The 23,442-nt window shown below is 38.4% G+C and overlaps 1 protein-coding gene across 2 annotated transcripts in view; it reads right to left on the bottom strand.

Annotated features, from left to right (window-relative positions):
• RELN (reelin) overlaps positions 1 to 23,442 on the bottom strand; it is a 519,854-nt gene that overhangs the window by 121,174 nt on the left and 375,238 nt on the right. For both annotated transcript variants that reach the window (XM_029233992.1, XM_029233993.1), the window contains exons 21-22: positions 5,799 to 5,991; positions 4,899 to 5,011 (exon numbers count right to left, since the gene is read on the bottom strand). In XM_029233992.1, coding sequence (XP_029089825.1) covers positions 4,899 to 5,011; positions 5,799 to 5,991 — 306 coding nt within the window. The remainder of the gene's footprint in view (positions 1 to 4,898; positions 5,012 to 5,798; positions 5,992 to 23,442) is intronic.

The raw sequence follows: 23,442 nt of genomic DNA, 5'->3' as shown, positions 1-23,442 counted from the left end.
AGACAGGTGCACCTCTTCTATGGTAATAGTTTATATTTGTAATCTAACAGCCATCACAATTTTCACAGTCCCATTAAGAAATGTTTTTTAGAAAAGCCTACTATAAAAGTAGGTACATTATCTTAGAGCCCCACAGAAAACAAATAAATTAAGACGCATGCACCACTGTCATTTAAAGGAGAGATGACTATATTTCTTTTAAGATTGATTACAATCTGAGTCAAGTCTAGGGTCACATGTATCTAGACGGTGAACTCCTTTGGGGACAGGGATATGTTTTTGTCTCAGTAGTTTGCACAGGAACAGAATAAAGTAAGTGTACAAAAACAGTCTGCTAAAAAATGAGCCGATGAGTGGAGGGACAAGGCCAGGAAAGGGCAGCCTGTTTCTGACTTCTGCAGGTAACAGTGTGAAGAAAGTGCTAGGAGTCAGGCGACCCGTCCCCCAGGACCCTGGCTCTGTAATTTATCAGCTGTGTGATCTTTACTGGAAAATTTAAGACTTCAGGGACTTCTAGTTCCTCACCTCTCAAATAAATAGATTGGGCAATCTGATTTCTAAGATCCCTTCCAGCTCAAAAATTTAATGATTGCTCTGGTGGTTTGTTGACCGAGGTGATAGTTTATTTTCTTTAGAGTCACATGCTTACATGAAACCCATGGCATACATTATTTTGAAGTTTTGATGTTTCAAACATTAAAATGGGGTTGGAGGGTTTCAGAACCTGACCTAGATTTCTCAATTTATGCTTCTAAACAGTCACATGTAAACACTCTCCAAATTCTTTTTATAAGTAAATTAATCCTTACATGTACCTATGAACTCTTGAAAAGATACTTCCTTAAGATAAAAAGCTTAAAAAGTGAATTATTCCATTTAAAGTGACAATCCACAGTTTCATGCACTGATGTTAATTAACAGAAGAGAAAGCAAAAGAGGTTGAATATTGGCTTCGTTTTTAGTGAGAAAAAAAAATTAGTTGTGTGAGCAATCTCCAGCTGGTCACATGTGAGAACACAGGGTGTGATCTCACTGATTTGCAGCTGCATCACTGCTAAATATCGCCCTCAATACAAATATTTAATTTGCCAATTTTCTCTTTCTCTCTCTCCCTGCCTCTGCCTCTCTCTCAAAACTAAGTATTCTTAGGAGGAAAATCTTGTATACTTTGGATTTAGTCTGGAAATAGCACTACTGCTGTGTGGATCATGAAATGAAGTTGACCTACATTTAAAATTCAAACTATGGATTCTCAAAGGCAACAAAACTTGACAGTCTTTTCTTTATTTGATTTTTTTCCTCTTATAAACTTCTAGACTGAAATAAAATACCACTGAGTCATCTCTCGATAGTTAGGTAACTGAGGAATCAAGGTAAATGAAGTCCGGCTAAATTGTATTTTCTACCTTCAGAGTGACTATAATTACATTTACCCAAATATCCTGAAACTCATTCAGTCATTAGGTGTTGATTTGTTCATGAAGTCAGCAACTGACAGCTGCTTGGGTCTCATTAGGCCCTGTTCTTATGTAAATGTCTCTCACAAAAACAAAATTAATTTTCATTGGGTAACAAATGTTCAGTTCATATACAAAATAATTTCTTTGAGCAGGTGTATACATGTTCAGTATTCCACTCTAAGTTGTCCTATCTAGAATTTATCTTCTAAGGTTAACAGATCTTTGACAGTGCAGACCAAATTTTCTTGTCTACGTTCAATTTATAGTTGCATATGCTGGACAATCAAAACAGCAGAAGAAAGATTCACCAAAAGGAATATTGCTTCACACTAAACTGTACTTCCTTGCTCCAATGCTTGGGAAAAACATGCAATCTGCAAAAGTTTGAAATGCATATAATAAAGTTATCAAGAATGCCAAAGAGAATAAATGTACTTTATCTTTATAGCAGAGCTTTAAAGCATTACAGATCTGAAAACAATGATAATAACCAGTTGAACACTATTTTTTTGAAATACTATAGCAATAATGTTTAGTTTACGTATTAGTCAGTAGAAATGTTAAAATAAATATCCTATCGGGTGGTTTGTTTTTAAGAAATATTTTTACTTTCTTTACCCAGGGCTTTGAGGGAAATCTGGAAAAACAGAATTCAATTATTTACCTACATGTACTTAAAGGCAAATTGTCAGAGGAATGATCTAGTAGATTTTTTTTTCAGTTTGTAAAAAGAGATGGTTTGTAATAAAACATCTCTTTAGTTCATCAAGGCACACTGAATTGAAATTTATTTAATTTCCCAACATTTAATGAGCACCCCTACAACATGACAGGCTCTGTGTTAAAACTAAAGAGTTTAAGGATCAATATATTTCCTCTCAAGTGCTGAATAAACACTGACAAGAACCAGACCTTTTCTTACTATACTAAAACTTTCAACCTCGTGGTACTATTTTTTTTTTTTCCTTTTTCTTTTTTTGCGGTACGCGGGCCTCTCACCGCTGTGGCCTCTCCCGTTGAGGAGCACAGCCTCCGGACGCGCAGGTCCAGCGACCATGGCTCATGGGCCCAGCCGCTCCACGGCATGTGGGATCCTCCTGGACCAGGGCACGAACCCGTGTCCCCGCATCGGCAGGCAGACTCTCAACCACTGCGCTACCAGGGAAGCCCTATCTTTTAAGCTAAGAAAATAATAATGCTACATACCATCTCAGTGTAAAATAACCTGCAAAGGCTTTTTCGATAAAGGATGATACTTTTTGGATACTACCTAAACTATATTAATTAAGAATTATAATTTAAAACTTTTCTGGGAACAAAAGGACATCTCTAAAATACACTATCAGTATCATCTTGTCATCATAATTTTGAAATTGTACCCCACATGTCAATGAATAAAAATCAGTGTTTTTTACATAATGAGGGTAATATACATAATGGCAAAATAATGGGGGCAAATTAAATAAAAGAAGCTCAGTAGCTTTGCACCAAGTATGACCAGTATTTCAATTGTTTGATGTGTCACTTTTTATAATCTTGATAGATATGCTTGGAATATCATTGGAATTAAATAAAAATCTTGATTATATTCCCAGCAGTAGATATAAAAAAGTAGGATGTTAGAAAAAGGACAACTTGTTATACAAAGCATTAATAGAGTATCCAGGAAATGGCTCACAGTTGGATATAAAAAAACTGTGGAAATCAAATTTCAAGCATTTTGTTCCAACCGACATAATGATGAATCCTTAAAAATAATCAAATTCTTCTATAATGTAGTAATTCAATCTTCAACTAAAGGAGGTATAATAATAATTCTAGGTAGTTATCTAACCAATTGTTTTTTTGTACAGCCTAACTTACATAAAATAGTCTGAGAAGGGTTGATTTAGTAATTTTTTTTTACAAAAGGGGTCTTGGAAGGCAGATACCACAGAAAAATATAATTTTTGTCTCTTTTATGCTTTTTCTGCTACACAAATCACAGAATCTTAGAATTCCAGAACTGCCAGGGACCTTTTAAGATTGTCTAGTTCAACCTCTTCATCATACACATAAGGAGTCACGTTTGAAGAGGTTAAATGGCTAAAGCATGTAGTCAATCAGTAGAGATATACTGAGAACTCAGCCCTTCTAATTTCTAGTCAAAGGTTCTTTCCTGGGCAAGCTCGTCCTATCCCAGGGTTTAAACAGGACTCATACTATTTAACTTTTCAACCCAAACCTCTTTTCTGAGCTCCAGGTTCATAAGTCCAATTGGCTTCTTGACATTTCTGCTTGAGTAGATAAGTATCTCAAACTTCACATTACAAAACCTAAGAAGCACTATGTCTCTTAATTCTCTGCCCTAAATCCACTCCTCCAATCCCTCCCATCTCAGTCAGTGGTATTATCATCCAACAATGTTCCCAGGCCCAGACTTTAGAAACTGCTTTTGATTCTTCCATTTCTACCTCAGCACCAATCTGGTCCATCAACAAGCCCTATCTGATTAAAATACATTTCATAAAAGATGTCTCTTTCCACGTTGTTACTATCATACTCCAAGCCACCTAAACATCTAATGCCTGGACCTCCCCCCTCCCCGCTGGAACTGGTCTCCCTGTCTTCACTCTTTATCCTACAATCTATTCCTCACACAGGCCTCAGAGTGTTCAGTCTAACATGAAACAATGTAACATTTGGGGAAAATGTGCTTTTCTCTTTCATATTATCAAATGTTTAACTTTCTCCCTAGTTACTGAGGCTTCTGCTTCCTGGGGGATGATTTCCATTGTTACTGAAAGAATGTGAATAGAGAAAAAGAGTGTATATTAAGTTTTTAAAAGAAAAAGAAGGGCTTTGAACCAAGAAAACAGCCATGCAATACAAACTGTCTTGACATAAGAGTTTTTAGATTCCTGTATCATTCTTTTTTTTTTTTTTTTTTTTTTTTGCATTACGTGGGCCTCTCACTGCTGTGGCCTCTCCCGTTCTGGAGCACAGGCTCCAGACGCGCAGGCTCAGCAGCTATGGCTCACGGGCCCAGCCGCTCTGCAGCATGTGGGATCTTCCCGGACCGGGGCACGAACCCATGTCCTCTGCATCCGCAGGCGGACTCTCAACCACTGAGCCACCAGGGAAGCCCTCTATCATTCTCTTTTATATGTCAAACCCAAAGGAACTGGCTCATTGAATTTTCCCAAAAAAAGAAAAGTTGAGGCAAAAGGGAGATGAGAAAAAGCCAGGACAGTTTGGAAACCAAACTTTCATTGGCTCTATTTTTCAAATAGCCTAGGAATAAAAGAAAGATCTTTTTTTTTTTAAGAAAGATCTTTTGATGCTGAAAAAAAAAGAATGCATCTTGCCACCTTGCGCTTAATTCTTCTTCATATTCGTCATGCTAAAAGAGAGAGAAAAGTTAAAGTGACAGCCATATCTGAAGATGTCATCTCTCACCAAGTTTTCTGGGGAAGAAGCACTATGACTCTTTTCCACTGTGTGAACTCACTGGCATGGTAAATACTTGCTGATGTAAATTCCTGACAACTCGGCATACTTGGAAGGCATTCCTAAAAGAGAATCATGCAAAAATTCAACTCAGCTTCTGTTTCCTCCAGGGCAATATGTTTACTCTCTCAACTCAAGTGAAAAAGACCTTGGAGAAATCTAATGTTACAACCTCAACCATTTGCAACATGAATGCAATCTATAAATTGTCCTTCTGTGAAGCTAAAATATTTGGGAAATAATTTAAATGAGATCCCACAGTGGAATTAAATGTCTTCCAATTCTCACATGGAAAAACAGAAAATGGATTAGGATCCATTTTTTGGCCTGTTAGCATAACATTGGCATTTGGTAAAATTATCCTATTCACTATGTATTTATTCATTTATTGCAATATCAGACCACCAGTATGTATATATAAAGAAGTACATTTTATTCCAAGAAACTGGAATTATGTATTTCTTTTTTAAAACAAGAGATACCATATTCTTAATATGATCTACCTGCAGGTGAAGAGGCTTAGAAAAGAACAGATGAAGACATGCTATAGAGAAAGAAGAAAGAGGCATTTATAGAAAAAGAGAGCTAGAGAAAATAATGTTGAAAACACCATCCCAGTATATCTAGTCCTGAAGTTATTCCCATTTTTAAAAATTTTCAATTGCCCTTTAGTATCTGATAATGCAGAATGTGGCATCCTTGTAATCCACTGCTGACTTGATGTCAATTCTGTTACAAATAACATTGTTCCTTTTCAACCAAAACTAAACTTTTAGAATTGCAATTCTTTGCTTCCTGTGTTAAAACGTGAAGGCTACCTATCACAAACTTTAGAAAAAATAGACTTACCTCTTGTACGAGGTGCCAGGTGAGGCCATGGTTGGTTGAATACTCTAGTTTCACCTGGTTGTCCATGTGTGGAGTGTATTTCTGGCCACAGCCCATCACCAAGCTGAACTGAATCATGTAGGATGCTCCTATCTGCATTGATTGTGTTTCCACATAGCGCATACTTGAGGCAAGTTTAGAATCTCCTGTAAAACTGAAAGACAGAGGTGGAAATCAGAAAATTAAAAACAGCAATATATTAGGGAAAAATTAAGCTCTTTGTTTCATATCATACATCAAAATAGTTTCATTTTACTTATTTAAACCTTGCCAAGCTCTAGAATGGATTTTAGTTAATCTAAAAAAGGCAGTTTGAAGGCTTCCCTGGTAGCACAGTGGTTAAGAATCCGCCTGCCAATGTAGGAGACATGGTTCGAGCCCTGGTCGGGGAGGACCCCACATGCTGCGGAGCAACTAAGCCTGTGCGCCACAACTACTTAGCCTGCCCTCTAGAGCCCACGAGCCACAACTACTGAGCCCACACACGCCTAGAGCCCGTGCTCCGCAACAAGAGAAGCCGCTGCAATGAGAAGCCCACGCACCACGACGAAGAGTAGCCCCGGCTCACCTCAACTAGAGGAAGCCTGCGTGCAGCAATGAAGACCCAATGCAGCCAAAAATAAATAAATAAATTTATTTAAAAACAAAATCTTAAAAAAGGCAATTTGAAACAATCTGCCTATCAAGGAAGCAACATTTTCTTTTAAGTTAATACCTACAGTTGTCAAATATATTTGAAAATGGGTACTCACTCATATACTGCTCATGAGTATAAACCCTTTGACTCATTTCTTGGAACCTATCCTAAGGAAATAGTCCTAAATTCAAAAATAATTTTATAAAATACGATGAATATTGTAGGTTTACTCACAGTAGTAATTGGCAACCATTTAAATGTCAAACTATAGGGAAAATGGAATGCTTTAGTAAACTGGTATAGTCACGATAGATTGTCCATATTTCAAATATTAATGAAGGTTATGTAATCAAATTAACGTGTATGTGAAAAAGTAAGTTTTAAAAAAATCCACAAAATGATGAAAGAAGGAAATTCACCAGAATGTTTGCAGGGGCTGTGTTTGATGGTAGGAAATGGGACAATTCAAAACTTCTCATTTTTCTTATTTTCCAAATAGTCTTTAATGCTCAGCCATTAAATACTGAAAACATGATAATGCAGTTCTAATGGTTGTACCTCAACTCAAAAATTCCCATGTTTTACTCGTCTCAATTGAGTACTACGGGATTATAAACTGCTTGAAGGCCCGCACAATTACTTTTTCAGAGAAAAGTGCTCAAGGAATTTATAACCTACCAGAGGAGATTAAAATATGGACATGCTTCACTGTAGTTAATATGGGTCAATGTAAATATTCCCAGGGCCAACCACACTGGGGTTTGTCTGCCACAGTACTTGGTACTGCCATTCTGAAGCAGGTCAAGTACCACTGTTCAATGGTAAGGGGGCTTAGCTGACAAAGGAGATAATGCAATACTCCATGAAATCTTTGAGGCACTTAATATTTTTTCTTAATTCCCCTTTGCTGAATCAGCAAAATAAGAAGCTACTACTCTGATTTGCTTCTTGCAGAGTTTAAGATGTTATTATTATTTTTAATTTTTTTTTTTTGCGGTATGAGGGCCTCTCACTGTTGTGGTCTCTCCCGTTGCGGAGCACAGGCTCCGGACGCGCAGGCTCAGTGGCCATGGCTCACGGGCCCAGCCGCTCTGCGGCATGTGGGATCTTCCCGGACCGGGGCACGAACCCGTGTCCCCTGCATTGGCAGGCGGACTCTCAACCACTGCGCCACCAGGGAAGCCCTAAGATGTTATTTAAAGATGGAATTTTGCCTGTATGGAAGATCATCATGGGTTTGGGCTCAAGGCTATAAAATTTAAGAAGCTTTTTCCACACAATGACTAATTACTGTTTAACTAAGTTTTAAACACTTGAACAACAAATAGAGTAATAAAATGTAAGAGCCCTAATCTCTGCTTTAGTGTACTATTCATAAATGAAGGGAAAAGTCTTATTTAGTACTGCTAGGCTTACAAATCCAGTGCTACAACTTGTTTGTTGCTATTATAAAGATGCCCACCAGTTGCTGAGTTAGGCCTATATCCTAAGACAGTGCTAAGCACAATGCGCATATTACAATACATCCTTACAATAACTCTATGAAGTAGGAACAATTACCTCTAGTTAACAAATAAGGAAATGGGGATAGTAAATGGTACAGACTCAATGAGAAATCAGCTTTGCCTGACTCCAAAACCTCTCAACCAATACACTATCTCTTTGTCCTTCTATTACTCTAAGATGGAGAAGAAAACACTGTCTTTTTTTTTTTAACACTAGTTTTGAATAATTTTCAGTTATACTTAATTTAAAAAGCATTAACTTTCTGTTACTATGCAATGATGCTCTGATGTTAGAGATGTAAAACCATGATTGCTGCTATGTGTTAGGGCGTACAGGATGTGATCTAGAAAATATGAAGCTGTAGGATGCATTTTTTAACAATATTACAAAATAAATCAACATAGAGCAAAAATAATAGTAAGCTATATAGGCACAAACTCATCTATATAAATTCCAGAGTCTTTAAAACAGGCAAAAAAATCCCAAATGCTTCTCCCTGTGAGAAATGAATGCCGCTTTTTGCTTCAAGGGTTATATGCTTTATGAGAAAGGCAATCAGAGGCAGCCAACTAGGGTTGATTTAACTTTTTACTTTAAAGGCACATATTCCCTGGGCATCTGGTAAAAAAACCACAGAGTGCATGGAAGCACATGGGCTGAACGGTCTGCAGGCCACACAGAGGCACTAAAACTTTCTCACTCGTGTCATGTACATTGTCTCTCCACCCCAGCATTTCTGAAATAATTTAAGATTATTTTCACAATCAGCTCCTTTTAAATTCCTCCCTTCTGAGATGGCTTAGTGTCCTGGCAATTCTACACAGATTCAGAAAGAAGTGCTACGTTTTGTAAATAGTGCCTGCACCCAAATTTTGCATAGTAACAAATTAACCATGAACTTGGTTGGAAAGAGGAAGCATTCAAACCTGAGAAGTGTGTGCTCTGTGAGTTACCCTGATGATAACGGCTTTTAAAGGTGCCAAAACACCAAGAAAGAAACAAGACAAAAAGTATAAAAGGACAAGTTAAGAGGCTAAATGAGGACAGTTAAACAGTGACAATAGAATTCTTATTTAGCATGAATGTTCGTTCCACTGGTAATTGTGGGCAGATATTGTTGGGTAGGCTGATCAGCTGCCATCCACAGCCCCTCTCTTCCCCAGTCACCTTGTAGTGATTGGTCTGGGGGTTGCCCAAGTCCATCATAAGTCTCACCAATGAGACGTAAGTGAAAGATGCTAGGTGGGTATACTCACTCAGCTTTAATATAAGCTTTTAAAAAAGAGACAGATGGAGTTGGCTGGCATGTCCTTTTGCCTGTTGCTCCTACTGTTTAATTCCTCCCTAACGGGGCAGTAGTCAGCCTATGAACAAAAATATTCAGTTGGAGCTCTCTTTGCTGAGATGGTGGAGTAGAAGGATGAAGAGAACATGGGTCCCTGATGCCCTTGTTAAACTGCTTACCAGCCCTGGATTGCCAGTCCTAGGACTGCTTGTCACAAATGACAAATAAGCCTCTTCACTTTTGCTTATGCCACGGTCAGTCTTTTCTGGTTGTTTTTGTTACAACCCAGAGCTGAATGCATTTCTTTCTTTCTTTTTTTTTTGCAGTACGTGGGCCTCTCACTGTTGTGGCCTCTCCTGTTCTGGAGCACAGGCTCCGGACGTGCAGGCCCAGCGGCCATGGCTCACGGGCCCAGCCGCTCTGCGGCATGTGGGATCTTCCCGGACCGGGGCACGAACCCGTGTCCCCTGCATCGACAGGAGGACTCTCAACCACTGCGCCACGAGGGAAGCCCTGAATGCATTTCTGATACACCTGTCATACTTCATGGTATTGCAGGATACCTCTCCTGATATCTTAATCTGAAGCAAAATAACCCAAGAAGATTACAGACATCTGTGCCTTAAAATCTTTTTCTTTTTTTTGTGCCTTAAATCTTGACCATTCATAGAACAAGTTCACTCCAATGTTTATGATTTATTCAAGACTGGCTGAAAGCCAAGGGATAGTAGGTCTGACGTTTTCCTCCTGAATACTCTGATGTTCATATACAGATGGAATTTTAGGGGAGAGAATTTGAAAGACTGCAATCCTTAAATTTACAAAACTGCTCCTCTTTGCTGCTTGTCTAAGTCAAGATACATTTATAAAGGCAAAACTGAAACTGAACTTCTCTGTTGCAATCATAGAAACAGAAAAAAATTGTCCACATCAGCATTTTGGGGAGATATTCCGGAGACAGAATGCCTTGGGAATCGGAGGCTCAGTTCTATTCATGTTGATTTGCAAGAGTGCCTCAAAAATAAAGGAACAATAAAAAAAGTCCTGCATCTAATTACAAGATTTAATGAGAGAATAGGGATAACACTTTCCATTAGGACAAGCTTACCTCCCTGTGCCTTTTCATTTCCACCCCTAAGAAGGCTAGTAGGCTCTCTGTTATGACACTGGTAAGTGGACGACACCATAATGTAACTCAAGCCTCCTTAGTCGTATCTTAGTCCAGAGTATAGGTCCTTCGCCTCCCCCTTCCTTGCTTAATCTCCGCTACTGCTGAGGATCTATTGTCCTGACCAGGCTGGAAGCCTCTCTGCAGGGAGAGGTCACATCTTGTTCACCACTACATCCCTCACAGCACTCAGAGCCTTGTGCATCTCAAGAAGCACCTGGTGTTAGTACACGACATCGTGGTTTTCTAACAGCTGGATTATTTCATTTGACCTCTGAGTCAAGACCATTTGGGAGATATCAGGGATCCTCAACATTGTATTACAGAGAAGGAAAACTGGGAGGTTGAGCTGTTGGCCTCCAGGGTCACACAGTTACTAAAAAGCTAGAAACCAGGTCTTCTGATTTCCACTTTGATATCCTTTCCACTATGTCATGCCTACCAAAGGCATGTAAAGAATGTTAAATAAAATGAGCACATGAGTGGGGTGTCTTGATGGGAGAGAAGGCAAGTTTTCCAAAACCACAGTTACTTAAATGCTGTAATGAACACAGACAAGGTTTTGAGGTTATCCTCACTTAAAGAAATTGCTTTCTGTGTTTCCCTAGAGCCTCATTCCCATCTCCAGAAAAAAGGCTCTTTTATATGAAAGGCAGATACATCTAACTAAACTAAACAGGAGAATACTCAGGCCACCAAGTTCTTTAAAAGCAAATTCATGTAAAACAGCCAAATCACCTAGCGACTGAGTCATTTTTGACAACTGATCCATCTCTTTCAGAATAGTTTGGTAAGTAAACAATGTGGCTGTAGTGTCACTACCCATGGGCCACAAGAGAAGACAACGCACCAATATTTACATTTCTTAGAAATCTAAGCAGTATTCTATCATTTTCAAGAACCCCATGGAATAGAACAGCTCTGCAGAACTCATTTTCAGAGAAGCAGAAGACCAACACAAAGCTGTTTTTAGTCCGATACTATTCAGAAGTTATATTAATTTGCAGAAGGACATGTGAATGAATTTAAGCCTCTCCATCATCCTTTTTTCGGGGGGGGTTTGTTCTTGTAATCATCAAAAAATGTTTACTAGAGTTGACAGAAAAACTTGCTGATACTGTGGAATTAAAGGTGGCATTTAAACTCATTTGTTATTTCTATAATATTATGTCTCAAAACAGAAATAACCATGATTTTAGTGGATTATATAAGTTTTACACTTATTGGAAAAAAAATCTGACATTATAGAAGCATTTTTTTAAAAACTAAAAATTCACAATTCTACCTAGAGATGACCACTGCTAACATTTTAGTGTAAGTACTTCCAGACTTTATGTTTACACACACACAAATATACACACATACTAACTTTTCTTTCTTTTAAAAAAATTATAAAATTGTAATAGTCCTGTTTTTTTCTTTCTACAAACTGTTTCATTGCTGTCTTTCCAGATCGAAAAATATGGTAAGACACTGTCATTTTTAATGAATAAAGCCAATCTCCAATTATGGAAATCTTTGGAGGTTGTTTCCAGTTTTCACGGTTATAAACAATGCTTCTATAATATGTATCCTTGTATATCTTTGTGTACTTGTCCAATTATTTTCTTAGGATAAATTCCTAGAAGCAGACTTACTTGGTCAAAGCAAAATTTAAAAGTTAGCATTTATTGCTAAGTTGCCCTTCAAAAAGGTTGTACAAAGTTACACTTACCAAAAAATATTAACAATGACGGACGGAGCTGCTGATTCTCACCACATATCAACACTGAACATGCACAATATTTTTCATTTCAGCTACTCTATGCAGTCTTTTAATCTACATTTATTTGATTACTAGAGAAGTTAACATGCTATTTATGTTAACCATTGCCTATTTGTAGTTTTTTGGGGTTGCCTTTTCATGTACTTTGCCCATTTTTACAGTTGGCATTTATCTTTTCCTTACTTATTTGTACAAGTTCTTCACATATTTGGGAGAAATAGTCTGTCATATATGTTGCAAATAGCCCCTTGCTCCCAATTTCTTGTCATGTTTTGTTTTCAGGGAGGTCACCCCCCCCTGTTCACAAAAACAAGTTTAAAAATTTCAAGTGCTGGAATATGTGACCTTAATAGGCCCTGCTTTTGGTGTCATGCTTTATTGGTATCTATTAAGTCAGCCTCAGAGCCTAGTTCATAATCATTTTTTGCAAATGTCTAATGGACACATGAAAGGGATTTGTATTTTTTATTTGTAGGGTACAATTTTTTTTCTTTATCGATTAAACCACCCTTGTTATTTACCTCTCATATATTTCTCTAGGTCCTCACCTATTTTTTGTTTGCTTCATCCATCAAGGACTCAAACAAAATATTAACATCACATTCTGGATTACGGTTGTTGTAATTTTCCCTCTGTGATTCTAACGGGTTTTACATTATGCTCACCATTCTGTGGTATTCAGGGTGTGGAGGCCCCTGACTTTTCATATTCCTGTGGACATCTATCCCTCATGGCATTGCCTGTGTCTCTAGCCCCAGCTTCAGCCTTGAAGAGTTTAGTGGGGCCAGGTGTGAGGGTCCACCCAACAATTTTTTTTAACATATTTATTGGAGTATAATTATTTAAAATATTGTTAGTTTCTGCTGTTTAACAAAGAAAATCAGCTGTATGTAAACATATATCCCCATATCCCCTCCCTCTTGCGTCTCCCTCCCACCCTCCGTACCACACCCCTCTAGGTGGGCACAAAGCACCGAGCTGACCTCCCTGTGCTATGCGGCTACTTCCCACTAGCTATCTATTTTACATTTGGTAGTGGATATATGTCAATGTTACTCGCTCACTTCATCCCAGCTTACCCTTCCCCCTCCCCGTGTCCTCAAGTCCATTCTCTCTCTATGTCTGTATCTTTATTCCTGTCCTGCCCCGAGGTTCATCAGAACCATTTTTTTTTTTTTTAGATTCCATATATATGTGTTAGCATATGGTATTTGCTTTTCTCTTTCTGACTTACTTCACTCTGTATGACAGTCTCTAGGTCCATCCACCTCACTACAAGTAACTCAATTTCGTTTCTTTTTATGGCTAACATTCCATTGCATATATGTGCCACATCTTCTTTATCCATTCATCTGTCGATGGACACTTAGGTTGCTTCCATGTCCTGACTTTTGTAAATAGAGCTGCAATGAACATTTTGGTACATGACTCTTTTTGAATTATGGTTTTCTCAGGGTATATGCCCAGCAGTGGGACTGCTGGGTCTTATGGTAGTTCTCTTTTTAGTTTTCTAAGGAACCTCCATACTATTTTCCACAGTGGCTGTATCAATTTACATTCCCACCAACAGTACAAGAGGGTTCCCTTTATCCACACCCTCTCCAGCATTTACTGTTTGTAGATTTTTTGGTTATGGCCATTCTGACTGGTGTGAGGTGATACCTCATGGTAGTTTTGATTTGCATTTCTCTAATTAGTGATGTAGAGCATCCCTTCATGTGTTTGTTGGCAATCTGTATATCTTCTTTGGAGAAATGTCTATTTAGGTCTTTTGCCCAGTTTTGGATTGGGTTGTTTTTTTGATACTGAGCTGCATGAGCTGCTTGTAAATTTTGGACATTAATCCTTTCTCAGTTGCTTCATTTGCAAATATTTTCTCCCATTCTGAGGGTTGTCTTTTCATCTTGTTTATGGGTTCCTTTGCTGTGCAAAAGCTTTTAAGATTCATTAGGTCCCATTTGTTTATTTTTGGTTGTATTTCATTTCTCTAGGAGGTGGGTCAAAAAGGATCTTGCTGTGATTTATGTCACAGAGTGTTCTGCCTATGTTTTCCTCTAAGAGTTTTACAGTGATTGGCCTTACATTTAGGTCTTTAATCCATTTTGAGTTTATTTCTTTGTATGATGCTAGGGAGTGTTCTAATTTCATTCTTTTACATGTAGTTGTCCAGTTTTCCCAGCACCACTTTTTGAATAGGCTGTCTTTTCTCCGTTGTATATTCTTGCCTCCTTTATCAAAAATAAGGTGACCATATGTGCATGGGTTTATCTCTGGGCTTTCTATCCTGTTCCACTGATCTATATTTCTGTTTTTGTGCCAGTACCATACTGCCTTGATTACTGTAGCTTTGCAGTGTAGTCTGAAGTCTGGGAGCCTGATTCCTCCAGCTCTGTTTTTCTTTCTCAAGATTGCTGTGGCTATTTGGGGTATTTTCGGATTCCATACAAATTGTGAAATTTTTTGTTCTAGTTCTGTGAAAAATGCCATTGGTAGTTTGATAGGAATTGCACTGAATCTGTAGATTACTTTGGGTAGTAGAGTCATTTTCACATTGTTGACTCTTCCAATCCAAGAACATGGTATATATCTCCATCTGTTTGTATCATCTTTAATTTCTTTCATCAGTGTCTTATAGTTTTCTGCATACAGGTCTTTTGTCTCCTTAGGTAGGTTTATTCCTAGGTATTTTATTCTTTTTGCTGCAATGGTAAATGGGAGTGTTTCCTTCATTTCTTTTTCAGATTTTTCATCATTAGTGTATAGGAATGCAAGAGAGTTCTGTGCATTAATTTTGTATCCTGCTACTTCACAAGACTCATTGATTAGCTCTAGTAGTTTTCTGGTAGCACCTTTAGGATTCTCTATGTATAGTATCAAGTCATCTGCAAACAGTGACAGCTTAACTTCTTGCCCAATTTGTATTCCATTTATTTCTTTTTCTTCTCTGACTGCTGTGGCTAAAACTTCCAAAACTATGTTGAATAATCGTGGTGAGAGTGGACAACCTTGTCTGTTCCTGATCTTAGAGGAAATGGTTTCAGTTTTTCACCATTGAGAACGATGTTGGCTGTGGGTTTGTCATATTTGGCCTTTATTATGTTGAGGTAAGTTCCCTCTATACTTACTTTCTGGAGGGTTTTTATCATAAATGGGTGTTGAATTTTGTCGAAAGCTTTTTCTGCATCTATTGAGATGATAATATATTTTTTCTCCTTCAATTTGTATATGGTTTATGACATTGATTGATTTGTGGATATTGAAGAATCCTTGCATTCCTGGAATAAACCCCACTTGATCATGGTGTATGATCCTTTTAATGCGCTGTTGGATTCTGTTTGCTAGTATTTTGTTGAGGATTTTTGCATCAATATTCATCAGTGATATTGCCCTGTAGTTTTCTTTCTTTGTGACATCTTTGTCTGGTTTTGGTATCAGGGTGATGGTGGCCTCGTAGAATGAGTTTGGGAGTGTTCCTCCCTCTGCTATATTTTAGAAGAGTTTGAGAAGGATAGGTGTTAGCTCTTCTCTAAATGTTTGATAGAATTCACCTGTGAAGCCATCTGGTCCTGGGCTTTTGTTTGTTGGAAGATTTTTAATTACAGTCTCAATTTCAGTGCTTGTGATTTGTCTGTTTATATTTTCTATTTCTTCCTGGTTCAGTCTTGGCAGGTTGTGCTTTTCTAAGAATTTGTCCATTTCTTCCAGGTTGCCCAATATATTGGCATATAGTTGCTTGTAGTAATATCTCATGATCCTTTGTATTTCTGCAGTGTCAGTTGTTACTTCTTTTTCATGTCTAATTCTATTGATTTGGGGGTTCTCAAAGACTCAAGAAAAATCTTGATGAGTCTGGGTAATGGTTTATCCATTTTGTTTATCTTCTCAAAGAACCAGCTTTTAGTTTTATTGATCTTTGCTATCATTTCCTTCATTTCTTTTTCATTTATTTCTGATCTGATGCTTATGATTTCTTTCCTACTTCTAACTTTGGGGTTTTTGCTCTTCTTTCTCTAACTGCTTAGGTGTAAGGTTAGGTTGTTTATTTGAGATTTTTCTTGTTTCTTGAGGTAGGATTGTATTGCTATCAACTTCCCTCTTAGAACTGCTTTTGCTGCATCCCATAGGTTTTAGGCCATCGTGTTTTCTTGTCATTTGTTTCTAGGTATTTTTTGATTTCCTCTTTGATATCTTCAGTGATTTCTTGGTTATTTAGTAGCATATTGTTTAGCCTCCATGTGTTTGTATTTTTTACAGACTTTTTCCTGTAAATCATATCTAGTCTCATAGTGTTGTCATCAGAAAAGATACTTGATACAATTTCAATTTTCTTAAATTTACCAAGGTTTGATTTGTTACCCAATATACAATCTATCCTGGAGAATGTTTCATGAGCACTTAAGAAGAAAGTGTATTCTGTTGTTTGGGGATGGAATGTCTTATAAATATTAAGTCCACCTTGTTTAATGTATCATTTAAAGCTTGTGTTTCCTTATTTATTTTCATTTTGGATGATTTGTCCATTGGTGAAAGTGGGGTTTTTAAAAGCCCCTACTATTACTGTGTACTGTCGATTTCCCCTTTTATGGCTGTTAGCATTTGCCTTATGTATTGAGGTGCTCCTATACTGGGTGCCTAAATATTTACAATTGTTATATCTTCTTCTTGGATTGATCCCATGATCATTATGCAGTGTCCTTCTTTGTCTCTTGTAATAGTCTTTATTTTAAAGTCTATTTTGTCTGATATGAAAGTTGCTACTCCAGCTTTCTTTTGATTTCCATTTGCATGGAATATCTTTTTCCATTTCCTCACTTTCAGTCTGTATGTGTCCCTAGGTCTGAAGTTGGTCTCCTGTAGACAGCATATATATGGGTCTTGTTTTTGTATCCATTCAGCCAATCTATATCTTTTGGTGGGAGCATTTAATCCATTTACATTTAAGTAATTATTGATATGTATGTTCCTATTACCATTTTCACTGTTTTGGGTTTGTCTTGTAGGTCTTTTCTTTCTCTTGTCTTTCCTGCCTACAGAACTTCCTTTAGCATTTATTGTAAAGCTGGTTTGCTGGTGCTGAATTCTCTTAACTTTTGCTTGTCTGTAAAGGTTTTAATTTCTCCATCAAATCTGAATGAGATCCTTGCTAGGTAGAGTAATCTTGGTTGTAGGTTTTTCCCTTTCATCACTATAAATATGTCCTGCCACTCCCTTCTGGCCTGCAGAGTTTCTGCTGAAAGATCAGCTGTTAACCTTATGGGGATTCCCTTGTATGTTATTTGTTGCTTTTCCCTTGCTGCTTTTAATATTTTTTGTTTGTATTCAATTTTTGATAGTTTGATTAATATGTGTCTTGGAGTGTTTCTCCTTGGATTTTCCTGTATGGGACTCTCTACGCTTCCTGGACTTGCTTGACTATTTCTATCCCCATGTTAGGAAAGTTTTCAACTATAATCTTGTCAAATATTTTCTCAGAGCCTTTCTCTTTCTCCTCTTCTTCTTGGACCCCTATAATTTGAATATCTTGGTGCATTTAGTGTTGTCATAGAGGTCTCTGAGATTGTCCTCAATTCTTTTCATTCTTTTTTCTTTATGCTGCTCTGTGGTAGTTATTTCCACTATTTATCTTCCAGTTCATTTATCTGTTCTTCTGCCTCAGTTATTCTGCTACTGATTTCATTTTTAATTTCATTTATCGTGTTGTTCATCATAGTTTGTTTGCTCATTATTTCTTCTAGGTCCTTGTTAAACGTTTCTTGTATTTTCTCCATTCTATTTCCAAGATTTTGGATCATCTTTACTATCATTTCTCTGAATTCTTTTTCAGGTAGACTGCGTATTCCCTCTTCATTTGTTTGGTCTGGTGGGGTTTTAACTTGCCTCTTCATCTGCTGTGTGTTTCTCTGTCTTCTCATTTGTTTAACTTACTGTGTTTTGGGTCTCCTTTTGCCAGGTTGCAGGTTCGTAGTTCCCGTTGTGTTTGGTGTCTGCCCCCAGTGGATAAGACTGTTTCAGTGGCTTGTGTAGGCTTCCTGGTGGAGGGGACTGGTGCCTGTACTGTAGTGGGTGGGGCTGGATCTTGTCTTTCTAGTTGGCAGGACCACGTCTGGTGGTGCGTTTTAGGGTGTCTGTGGACTTATTATGATTTTAGGCAGCCTCTCTCCTAATGGGTGGGGTTGTGTTCCTGTCTTGCTAGCTGTTTGGCATGGGGTGTCCAGCACTGGAGCTTGCTGGCTGTTGGGTGGAGCTGGGTCTCTGGGAGAGCTTTTGCCAATTGATATTACGTGGGGCCTGGAGGTCTCTGGTCGTCCAATGTCCTGAACTTGGCTCTCCCACCTCAGAGGCTCAGGCCTCACACCCAGCTGGAGCACCAAGACCCTGTCAGCCACGGGGCTCTTGATGTCTGTTTTCCTTCCTGCTACCTTCCTTCTCCCCCTCGCTTAGAATCCTTGGGCAGCCATCCTGTCACGGAGTCACCTGAGGGCTGGGCGTTGGGTCTGAGTCACGTGGGGCGCTGGGTGCTCCTCTTCTCTGCTCTGGAGCGCAGTGTCAGGGGTCTCGAGTGGCGTCTGAGGCCCAGGTTATGGATTCCACCCAGATTTACATCTGGGCCCCCCATGCAACTTTCACTCACTCCATTCTCATCAACAAACTTTCCTCCCACACCCCACTTCTTCCAGAAGCTCATTCAAGTTTCAAAATCCAAAAATCGTTCAGCATTTTCTCTGTTACATTGCCACGATCACTTCAATGAGGAGTTTAGAGAAAGAGTATGTAAAACATGTGGGGTTAACATATTGTATTCATATGACAGTCTGATTTATTAACTTTCCCCTTGTTTTCCTGACTACATTCTTTCCACCAGTTTCTCAACTGGAGTAATTCTCCATGTAAGAAATTTCTAGATACAAATTTATTTTATGACAATCTTTTTTTTTTTTTTAATAAATTTATTTATTTAAGTTTGGCTGTGTTGGGTCTTCATTGCTACGCACAGGCTTTCTCTAGTTGAGCAGGGTCTACTTTCGTTGCGGTGTGTGGGCTTCTCACTGCAGTGGCTTCTCTTGTTGCAGAGCACGGGCTCTAGGCATGCGGGCTTCACTAGTTGTGGCTTGTGGGCTCAGTAGTTGTGGCTCATGGGCTCTAGAACACAGGCTCAGTAGTTGTGGCACATAGGCTTAGTTGCTCCACTGTATGTGGGATCTTCCCAGACCAGGGCTCAAACTTGTGTCCCCTGCATTGGCAGGCAGATTCTTAACCACTGTGCCACCAGGGAAGTCCCTGATAATCTTTTTCACTTACTTCAATCTATAGCTTTGAACAAATTTGAAATTTCTACATGTAATGCATTTTGTCATGTATTTACTCAATACTTCGTTTTAAAAATCCTTATGGATTTCTAAGTGACTAAACCACTCTGTATTTATCTTGTTAGGCTGAATTGGCAATAGAAGATATTTTGGAATACATGTGCTTTTCAGCATGTATTTCAGGCTCCTTTTATACTTTTGTTCCTAGCATCTGCTTTATTTTGCTTATTGTTACCATTCCTACTTAAAGTACATAGTTTATATTCTTTAGCTTCTTCAGTGTCATTTCCATTTTCTCAGTTTGGAAATTTACACATGGTTCTTCAAGTCAGGACTAACATTTTACTTTAAGCTATATGACGCTTAAATTGAGCTGCTTGGCTGCTGTTTCTTCAGCTTTTACAGAAAGCAGCCTCTTGGCAAACAAAACTCAGCAAAATATTGGACACTTAGTAGCAGTTTTGTCTCAAGGATCAGATAACTTTCTGTGTGGGAAATAGAATAGGGGGGAAATGTGTCACCTAGGTTAGACATTCAGGCTGTTGTACACAGTGGCTGTTACCACAGTTCTCTCTTTATAACCAGGTTGCACGCACATACATGGGTGCTACGTGAGATTGGTGGGTGACTCGCCTTTGTTGGGAGTCCGGAGGTCCATCTGCACCGCAGTCACCCACCTTTGTCTCCTGTGAAACTAGCTCAATTCTCCCAAACCCTACATGCCAGCAGTTAATTCCAATAACTTAAAAAAAAAATCTAGTTTTAACGTTTATAGAAATTTAAAAAGTTTACAGAAATGTGTTGGTGAGGTAATGCTTTCAAAGATTTCTGTCGAGTCTCAGCTGAATCTTCTTTTTGTCCACCTCACAGCAGTTTTAGGAAATGTTCAGCAGCTGGAAGTAAACTGCGGCAGAAAAAGGGAAATGTCTGCCACAGTCGTTGCCCTTAAAAGTCAGAGGGGGAGTCAGCATGAAGCACAGCCTGGGCTTCGGCCCCCAAGAGAAGCAGAGAGAGAGAGGGAGACCGAGGGCCAGAAAGGGGACAGACTATCAGAGAGCGGGGAGATCAAGGACCCAGGGGAAAATAGCTCCTCTCAACTCTCATAATGCCTGCCAGTCTCTTGCCAGGAACCTGTGGGTGTGTGAGTAGTGAAGTTGTCAGGGACCCAACAAGACTTCCCTCCTCTTCTGGTGGGAGAAGAGGAATCAGAAAAGCTTTAGCTGTTGCCAGCCTCTGTTAATAAACTTCACCTCATCTCAGATCTTTGGCTATCCAGAACCTCCTTCCTCCTGTTATTCTTCCATACTAACTCCAGAACCAATTTTGGTTGAAGTGAACTTACCCAATCCATATTTACACTGCTTATAATTAGGGCTTGCCTTTTCAACACAATCCTGTTGTCTCTGTCATCCCTTCCCTGTTTCCTCTTGCACCTCAATTCCTTTCAGGAAGGAACACACTGGCCCATGTAGTTAGGCCTGAGAGCCCTGAATGAAAATGTTTAGCTTGGAGGGAAGAGGTGAGGCGAGAGAGAAAGATACATGAGGAATCTTTGAAATTCTCTCTTTCTTTATCCTTCCAACTATGTGCAGCCGTATAGCGTGTACTAACTTAGTTAGTACTGAAGCAGGGCCATTTTAAGACTTTCATAGGACTTTGACACTTTTAATTTTGGGAACTCCATCACACATCATGGCAAACATATTAAAATGCACCCATGTCTCACATTACATATGTATTTTTTGTTGCAAAAACCTTCAAGTGGATTTTATAATTTTGCCTTTAAATTTTACTTGGCTACTGGTAATGCATGGAATATACATTTGCCTATGATTTCTCAACATACTCAGGAATCTGACCAAAAAATTATTTCTAATAGCATCAAATTTCATGAATATTTAAATTTAGCAATTAATGGGGTTGGCATATGTTGTGTTTTGTAGATATTTAATTTAAATTTATTAATTTTAGTTTTGCAATTTTCTTATCATATTTTTGAAACAATATTCATTTTCCAAGCCCCTGGACTTCTTCCAGTTACCTGGAAAACTTGGAGGCCTGGTACTGAGACTAATGAAAGAACTTCCTAGGAAGAGGCATAGGCAATGCAAAGGTGCTGGGAGAGGAAAGAGCTTGGCTCATTGGGGTAGAGTAGGAAGAACGATGTGGTTGGGCAGGATTGAGTGAAAGGCAGGGAGGCAGGAGAGGCTGACCAGGTCAGGCCACCCAAGGCCTACCACGAAGCTTTGTGAACCACTGTCCATAGAAAGTAACTACCTCAGCCTATTAAATTTCTTTTTCAACGAGCCAGACATACCTTGAATCTAGATCATGAAAGGCAGACTTCTGTTATTAATTTGTTTAGTGGTACGTTCTCCTACTTCTGAAATCTCACGTAGCCACTTAGTCTAAAGGGAGATTTTTAGGAAAATCTAACTTTGGAGAAATAAATGACTCAAAAGTCAACTGTTTGGACATGAATCTGGGAACGTGGCCATTTTATTCATTCCTTTGGCAGGTCCTAAGCCTCTGTTCTCCAATATATATTTTCAAGTGGTCCATCAGCCTGTTCCTTGCAACACTGCAAGCATATGTGGATGACACTACTGGCCTCTGAGCTTAGCTCCTTCTACTGCTTCTCCTATTATCATTACCATCTATGCTCACACAGCAGTTACAATTATATTAAAAATATGATTACATCACTCCCTTGCCTCAAATTATTTACTGGGTTCCCATAACACTTAAAATAAAATCCAAAGTCTCTCTGTTGCTCTATAAGGCCCTAACATAATCTATCAATAGTTCCTTGCTTGCCTCAGGACCTTTGCTCTTGCTGTTTCTGCCTGTAATGATTTCCTTGCACACTTTCACATCAGTGTTTCTTTCTCATATTCTGGTCTCTACACTCCCAGGAAGGTTTCCCTAAACATTTTACCTAAAATAGTCTCACTCTCCACTTATGTCATCTAACATTCCATTCCTTTATCCTCACAGCAATTACCACTATCTGGAATATTATTACAAATTTGTTTACTTGCTCACTTTTGATTTTCTCCCTAGAAAATAAGCTCCACAAACAAAGGGCTTTTCTATCTTCATCTTTAGTACCAAGTGCTATACCTTCAGGACAAACAGCACTTGTAGTGCAATCAATAAACAGTTGAATGTATAAATTAGCCTATCAACAAATGAAAAATTTCATGTAAAAGGATGAAAAAGCCTAATAAATAGGATTTATTTTAGAAAGTCATTTATAAATTTATTTGGGGGTATATTCAATTATATTACCAATTTTATAGAGGCATTGATTCCCCTGGGTACTGAAAATACTTTCTTCATAGCTGTTGAAAATAATAGTGACTTTTCAGTTTGTCACTCAATGTATTTACCTTATCTATTTGCTAAGCTTCCTAATCACTTGCTGAGAAATGGTAGTTGAAGTGGCTCTTGGGAGCCAGTTCACCCCAACTGACTTTCTTCAGCAGCACAATTTGGGTTGATTTATTATTCTAATAGTTTTTGTAAAAAATAATCCCAAGAAGACTCTAGGCTTACTAATAAACAATTTAAGCTGACAAAATTTCTATGTAAATTATGGGTTGATGTTCAATGAAAGAAAAATCCTAAAGATATTTACTTGGCTATCATTTTTATTCTATAAGCAAATTCATTTTATAAAGGGATAGTTATAAATTTGTTTCTCTTGTGACCTAAGGGATCAAGGCTGTCCAAAGTTTCAGCAGGGCACTAATCCAACCTCTCCTTTGTTAATGTTTACCAATGACACATTCCTTGTATTAGTATCAGGCAACCTCCTTGACTATTTTCATGAGACCAGTCCAAAGGAATATAGATCTGCATGTAGAAAAGACTCTTGACTCTTAACCCCCGCAAATACATATTCCTATTTTTAAAAATTAACCAAAAGGTAGCA

Source organism: Monodon monoceros, unplaced genomic scaffold, assembly GCF_005190385.1.
Source record: "Monodon monoceros isolate NGI ecotype Baffin Bay Population unplaced genomic scaffold, NGI_Narwhal_1 Super_Scaffold_2, whole genome shotgun sequence".
Taxonomy (NCBI): domain Eukaryota; kingdom Metazoa; phylum Chordata; class Mammalia; order Artiodactyla; family Monodontidae; genus Monodon; species Monodon monoceros.
The sequence above is the reverse complement of the archived record's forward strand: the minus strand, read 5'-3'. Positions and strand labels throughout refer to the sequence as shown.